Source organism: Corythoichthys intestinalis, chromosome 2 (genome assembly GCF_030265065.1).
Source record: "Corythoichthys intestinalis isolate RoL2023-P3 chromosome 2, ASM3026506v1, whole genome shotgun sequence".
NCBI classification, from domain to species: domain Eukaryota; kingdom Metazoa; phylum Chordata; class Actinopteri; order Syngnathiformes; family Syngnathidae; genus Corythoichthys; species Corythoichthys intestinalis.
This window is the reverse complement of record NC_080396.1, coordinates 47,019,044-47,026,687: the sequence shown is the minus strand read 5'-3', so window position 1 is coordinate 47,026,687 and position 7,644 is coordinate 47,019,044. Positions and strand designations below refer to the sequence as shown.

Here is a 7,644-nt window from a genome sequence, read left to right as displayed (position 1 = left end):
ACAATTGGCATTTAAAATGTTCTCTTCATTGTGAGACAGAGATGACACCTACCTTTTTTTCAAGAGTACAGAAAGTGGCCTATAGCCATTGAGTTTAAAGTGTCACCATGAGATCAGAGATCAGTACTTCAAACATAATCCACTGGGATTAATCTTGGTGAATTGGATTAAACCCAGGTCTGAACCAAAATCTGGTATTTCAAACCACATTTAATCTTGAAGATTTAAATCCAGATATGGGAATCTAGTCCTGTCTTCCATCTAGATTTGAGCCTTTGCTGGGTATTTAAAATCTAGATCAGTTTGATCCTAAAAAACAGCATTAAAATAATCCAGTCTCAGGGTAGGATTAGAGTGTGATGACGTGGATTTGGAAATCTGTATTTTCATTTTTGAAATATTGAACCCAGCAGGTGGCAAGAAAGATTCCGAGATCGGGAAATGCAACTCCCTAAACCTGTCCTAAATTTGCTTATGGTCATATTTGCAAACAGTGAAATGACTGAAAAACAAACAAACGACACACACACAATAAATAATAAATTGGCTCTTGCCCCATTTTGAAGCCCCAAAATGATTATTAAAGAACCATCGCATCCATGAAAAACCAACTACCTACCATGTGCATTTGGAATATTAATTTTTTTAGTAAAATAAAATAAATTTAAAAAGAAGTGGGAAAAAACCAAAACGGTCTTGTTTCCTCTTAAATTTTTAAGAATGTTGACAGAATGAAAGCTTTTTTTTTTTTGTCATAAGTGGAAGCATTGACAACATGATTTACCACTTTCCCCACTAAGTGGAACAAATTCAGATGTCTATTTGGATCCATTGCAGTGGCGGTTCTAGGATTTTTCTTCAACTCGCAGGGGCCAAGTGTCGCTGCCATCATTGTTCAGTGTTTGTTTTGGTCAACAAGGCAATACGCAGATTATCCTGCATGTGGCGGTAAAAACATGTTTGCTTGACACTGTCAAGCAGTGATGAACCAGTAAAGTTTGTAATTCTTATTTAATCATACTGTGTGCAAGTACGGATACAATTCATGGAAAAATCATTTAAATCACTTTTTTTTTTCACATTTTAAAAGCTATTTTAAACACGAAAAGCAGATGAACGATATTGGAAAAAGTTAACATTGTGATCTATTGCCAAGGCTCCACTGGTTGCAATGGTGCGCCTAACCTTTTTCTCAAAGTGCACCAGCACAAAATGTAGGCACACCCACATTTTTCATTGCATCACCGTTAACACCATACCATAAATCGCTGTCCCTTACATTCATATAATTCATTTGTTCATTCATCTTCTGAACCGCTTATCCACACAAGGGTCGCGGGGGTGCTGGAGCCTATCACAGCTAACTCCAGGCAGAAGGCAGGTACACCCTGAACTGGTTGTCAGCCACTCGCAGGGCACATATAGACACACAACCATTCACGCACACACTCACACCTACGGACAATTTAGAGTGCTCAATCAGCATACCATGAACGTTTTGTGTGTGTGTGTGGGGGGGGGGGATAGGAACCCACGCACGCCGACATCAAAATGTAAATTATTTTGAACAAGAATACCGTTGAAAAATGCTTGTCTTTATTACATGCAAATTCACTCACGATTTGGGCCTTTGATCGTAGAGCTACCGAGTCTTCTCTGTCCAGATCAAAGCTACAGACTGATCAATCATTGTTAACTTTAAGTGCCAAATGCCAGTTGCACTGATGACCAAGAAAAAAACAGTTTGGTCACACTGCTTAACAGGGGGGATGATGAGAGGCAGTGGCTCTGTACGAGCATGAAGCAGAAAAACAAGTTTGCATGTTCACAAAAAAATGTTTTAAATATCGCACGTCTGTCCTTGCGATGCAAGTATAGCAAATCCACAACGACATGATGACGTTGTTCAAACGATATATCGTTTAGGCCTACTCTAGAAACAACATTCTCTCAATCGCTCTTACTTCAGAAATTAAGGGTTCACTGACTGCCATGCTTTGTGCTAATGTGGGAAGAGGGGCACTTCAGGGGCCATTCAAATTAAGAGGTGGGACCAGTGCCCCTGTGGCCCATCCCTAAAACCACCACTGATTCATTGTTAACATCTGAAATAAATAAGTTCTAGAAATGTTTGTTTACTATTTTAGGGAGTAGAATGGAAGAAGAGTGACAAATATTTTCTATATAACATTTATTTTGTTTACAGTAGTCGTTTACAGTAGTTATGAAAGAAAATTACAACATTTCAAGTATACATAAAGTATACATATACATTTAAGGATAGGTGTCAAATGCAAGGTAAATTGAAAGCTTGTCACAATTTTCAGAACTAGCCTTAAATGTGATAACAAAATGAAGGGTCAATTATGAAACATGATCAAGCAATTATTCCTACATGAAATAGATTAGGTAAAGAACATGAAAGGACAATAGTTGCATACCATGAACAAACACAGTGCAGCTCAACTTCTGACTTGTGGACATCACGGCTAGCCAAATGGTAACGCAGTGCAAATGTAACTTCCAGCGGCATTAAACAGCCTAATAAGCCAGCATTATAAATTTCAAAGTATAAGAAACTGTTATACTTCTCTGCATCATTTCCTAAAAACGGGCACTTTCCTAAAAAGAAAACACAAGTTGTTCATTTTTAAAAAAAACTGTCCATTTAGACATGATTTTTGTTGTAGTTACAGCCTTCACTTACATATTTATGTCTGTTCAATGTTAAACTGCCCACTCTCCTCCCTGCCTTTATCTGAATTTACTGGTGATATGTTACTAATTTACCGTAGGCTACGTCCTCATCACCGAGAAACAAACATGGATGTGTATTTTTTTGTCAGTGTTCAACATTAATGATGCAGCTTTATACCAAATAAACAAATTGGAACCATATTAAAATTCTGCAAACATCCGTGAGATTTTATCCCAAAAAGACGCCTGTCCGACCAATAAATCAGCTCCGCATTGGCACCAATGGCAGAAGCTAGGATCAGTCATCAAACAGGTGATGTTAGTGGGTCACCCACCATGTGGCGGCTACTGATGCTAGCACACCAATCAGGGAACTTGCTACTGTCGAATGGGCGGAGTTACACAAATCGGAGTTGCAGCACTTAAATGTAAAACTAGAAACCTATAAACAGGAAGACAGTATCCATTATTCCAGAAGATGTGCTTTTTAACTCAATAACTCAAGTGTTTTACCTGTGGAAACATCTGTCCCAGTCGGCTGTACTCGCAGTCTGAATACTTGAGGCACTGGCGGAAGGTCATCCCTCCTACAATACATTCACAAAAGAACCATTGGAACCGCTCATCAAACTGTACTTTACTGACCAAAGTTAAATTCTGCTCAGTATTGAAGAATCACCAAGAAATTAGCTATGTGGCCTGATGGTAACGGAGTGCCAGTCCTTCATTGACAGAAAAATAAGATGATTTCATGAATCGAGGAGGTTGACACATGCAAAGTACAATTTTTTGCAATTATAAGGAACTGCAAGCAGACCTCCATTCGCAGATTATATTAAGTTGGTTATAATTGAAAAATGGCGATGAACTGCGCCAAAGCTTATGGGCCGTTTACATGGTGACGCTCCAAGAATACGACAAATTTCATGTTTGCATTTACATGATTCCATGTCCATTCGAACGATGTCGCAATTTTGCATGTGAACGATGTAGTATTCATGCCGTGCCCTAGGGGGCAGTGCAGATTAACAAGAGGACAGCCAATGATGCACTTCCTTGACAAAAACCTCCTAAACCCGGAATACAACATACCTCCCCACTTAAAGCAATGGCATCCACGCGTTTTTTCTTTTGCTTCAAAAGGCACAAAACCGCGAACATAAAACATCTGATTTCAAAATTAGGAGTGGGGACCTCTTGGTACCTCACGATACGATACGATTTGCGATACAAAGCTCACGATAACGATGATCTGACGATACAACGATTATCGATACATTGGTCAGGAAATCATTCTAGGATATTCTACAAACAACTAATAAACAGAAAAACAAGCTTCTGCTGTGAATTGGAATGGGTTTATCATTAGTAGACATCCAATCCATTTGAACTGGGAGGATGGCATTGAATGAACATTCGTTCATTCGCTGCCATCCCTCCCACTTCAAACGGATTGAACGTCTATGGCCGGTAGTAGCAGCCAATGCCAGGCAATGAGGTAATTTTGGGCCATTTAAGGTCATTAACCTATTCATTTTCAGTTACTTCCTGTTGATTTTGGGGTATTTTATGGGTCTCTTCTTGTTTATTTTGAGTTACAGAACAGGAAATGACCTGGGAATCACCCAAATGAATAGGCAGTGACTCAAACTCAACAGAAAATGACCTGTAAATGCCCTAAAATGAACAGCAAGTGACCTGTAAATGCCTTGAAAATCGGACAGAATGACTGTGAACGGTCTGGTTTCGAATAAACGAACGTTCCCAGTCTAAATGGATTGGGCATCGAGCACTTTCAATGCAGCTTTAGAGTTAACTGAGACACTATTATGCGGGAAAATTTTGGTAGCAACTTGTTGGTTCATTTTTAATTTTTTATTGGCATTGACACCTTTTCAAAACGATATCTTGATTCTTGGCAGGAGCATATCGATAACCTTTTGGGATACAAAGTATCACAATATACCACCATTTCGATATTTTGTCACACCCTTATTCAAAATATTATAAAAACACAAAATTAAGCCGACGTTCCACCAAGTTTACTGTTTTGAATGTTTACTAACAGCAACTGCGCATGCCCAAAGTGACATGTGCGAGTGCTGACATCATCGGAGCGAGAGAGTTCCATTCAAATGGTTGGGGAGCTTAAAAGAATAGGAAAGCGAAAAAAATAATTGATATTTGTGAAAAGCTACACGTTTTTTGTGAATAATTGCTTATAGTATTATTCATTGTTTTGTTTTTTTTTCTCTGATGTGCAATGTTTGGAATTTTTATACCCCCTGGCATATTTCTGTTTGTATTATTTTGTTTTTTGGTTTGTATTATTGATTATTTTCTGTCTATTTTTGTGTTTGTATTGTTGTTTGTTCTGTCATGTGGTTGTTGTTAAATTTAGAAAAAAAAAAGGTTGGGGAGCAACCATCGTTCTGCTTTCGATGCCGGAATAAAAAATTTGCGTTTTCGCCTTCCGTTTTCGGCGTCACCATGGAAAAGGCGAGGCAACACAAACTTGTCTTGTCAGAATCTTGGTAACGCATGTAAACACCATTAGTCAGTTTGAATTCACACCTCCTCAGATGTAGTCTATCAATCACCAAATTGTCTCAAGCACTGGGCTCAATAATTAACTCTACATAGGTATTTCATCTAAATAAATCAGTTCCAGTTAAAGAGTTGAGTTGTTTGGGGGGGGCGGGGGGGGGGGGGTAATAACTAGGTTTTTGCTCAACAGCACATGCCAGTTTTGTTAGCTACCATGCTAACTAGTCAAGGTGAAACTTACGTATGTTCCAGCATTTACAAAATGAAATATGTTGATAATAATGTAATATAAATAAAATAATTATTTTGACTTCTGATATTTGACAACAGATACCTGTCATTTTTAACCTTTACTTTGTCAATATCAGCTTGCCATTTACATTTGGTCAACCTTGAGGTCTAATTAGGCAGAAAAAATAGGGGAAGCAACACGGCGTAATGTGAACTTGGTAGCATTAATGACAACAGTTTTGGAGAGGCAATAAATTCATGATCCATTGCCAAAACAGGATTCAATTTGCATGGTGTCTTTTGCTTTCTTAAAACCAACAAACTAGTATATTAAAAAAATAAGAAAGAAAAGGTTTTTGGTGTGTTGGTCCACTTTTGTTAGCAAAGCATTGAACGTGTATTTCTAATAGTTTGTCCAATGATTGTTAGCACTTTTTTAATCACTGTGAAGTAGTCAAAATAAAGTAATAGGAATTACGGTAATGTGCAACACAGAGTATCAGCTGTTAGGAAAGGTGTAGTAGTAATAAAAAGCAAGGCTGCTAATGAAACCCTATGCTTAGAAGCAGATAAAAACTAAAACTCTGGGTAAAAACTTTTTTTTTAAATGCCATAAAAACAGCACCTCTTTCTGTGAGCGTCAAACAGGCGTCATCGTAGCTACAGTCTCGTTGTTTGGAGCAACTGGCTGTGTAATCTTTACAACTGTAACAGCGAATTGCTGAGCCTGAAACATAACCATCACAAGTGTTACAGCTCTCTCAACATATCTGTCCCCACTCAAAAACAAACATCCAAATTCATCATTAGTGTATTTTTGTTCCTAAAGGTTTAACATTGTTGCGCATAATTCAATCGTCATTGAACAGTATAGTGTAACAATACATCAATAGAGCTAAAACAAGAAGGATGAAACATACCAAGCCTCAGCAGAGTGAAGCAGCTCAGCAAAAAGATGCTAACAGACAATTTCATGTTCACCTCAGCTCAAATTCTGGAATGACAAACATATTACATAGTCTTATAAGTACACCCATGTATCATACGTATAATATTTCTGTATTTTAGCTTTCCAAACCACATTGTGAGTCCTCTCTGTAAGACAAAGACTTAAAGCAGTATGACATATGACATTGTGTGTACCACTGCTTGTATAATCAGGTGTATTGTATGTTTGTATAAAGTGTAAAATCCTCACCCAGCAGCAGTACTTGAGTGATGCCAAGTCATTCGTTAACTGATCAAAAGTGTAAGGGACTGAAAAATTAGGCGGTAAGACCAGACCTCCAGGGAGGAGCCTGTATGTGTGGCTTGGATTGGTTGAACAACAAAATTCAGCGGATCTTCTTTGGTGAACATTTTTGTATTTTAAATTTGACAGGTTTCATCTGTTACAGAAATATCTTTATGATCTCTTTTTGCATTTGAAGTCTTCTTCATTGTACAGCTGACAATATAACAAGACAATACAGCACCAAAAAAAAAAAATAGATAGTACCTTGCCACACCAAAACTTTAAACAGAAAGTGGCCACTGAGCTTGTTGTCACTACTGTTGGTGGAAGTTGGCCATTTTCGTTTAGAAAATAATGGACACAACAATAGTCATATCAACAACAGTAGTAATCACATGATAACTACGACAGTCTGTTCCCTGCACCATCATCCTTGTCTTCACCAGAGCTGCTAACAAGTATGAAGGTGCAATGAAACAGTTGCCAGACAGTTAAAGCTCCTCCATATTTTTTCCACACATTGATAAACATGGCCTAGCTGCCTTGCTACTGAGTTAAAGAACATAGAACCGGAGTCTGGATCAGCGTGGCACCACGCTGACCTTGTCACAAGGTCACTGATCTATGAAGAAGAAGAGTTTGTGTGTGTCATGGTGCCACAAGACAAAGAATGCACAGAAGAAGAGACAAATGGTCAGTGTGACCCGAGACAACAGTCACCAGCGCCAACACAAACAAAGATGCTACAGAGTGACACAGATTGTTTGCTTCAGCTACAAACTTGATTTTGATCCCCACATATCACCCCTGTATGATGTCATACTCTGTTCTAGCTGCTGATTGGTCCACCTCCAACAGGTGAGTAGCAGCTGTGATGACAAATGAAACCTGAATTTCATTAATTATTCAACAGCTTCAGCTCGAAGCCAAGAAGG

General features: G+C 38.4%; 1 protein-coding gene across 1 annotated transcript; it reads right to left on the bottom strand.

The window, feature by feature from the left end:
- Positions 1 to 2,195: 2,195 nt before the first annotated feature.
- Positions 2,196 to 6,736, bottom strand: LOC130911782 (CD59 glycoprotein-like). Its single transcript, XM_057829308.1, has 5 exons — positions 6,674 to 6,736; positions 6,396 to 6,469; positions 6,101 to 6,202; positions 3,211 to 3,284; positions 2,196 to 3,139 (listed from the first exon to the last, which is right to left on the bottom strand). The coding sequence occupies exons 2-5, from the start codon at positions 6,448 to 6,450 to the stop codon at positions 3,017 to 3,019; spliced, it is 354 nt and encodes a 117-aa protein (XP_057685291.1). The 5' UTR covers positions 6,451 to 6,469; positions 6,674 to 6,736; the 3' UTR covers positions 2,196 to 3,016.
- Between the last annotated feature and the right edge of the window lie 908 nt (positions 6,737 to 7,644).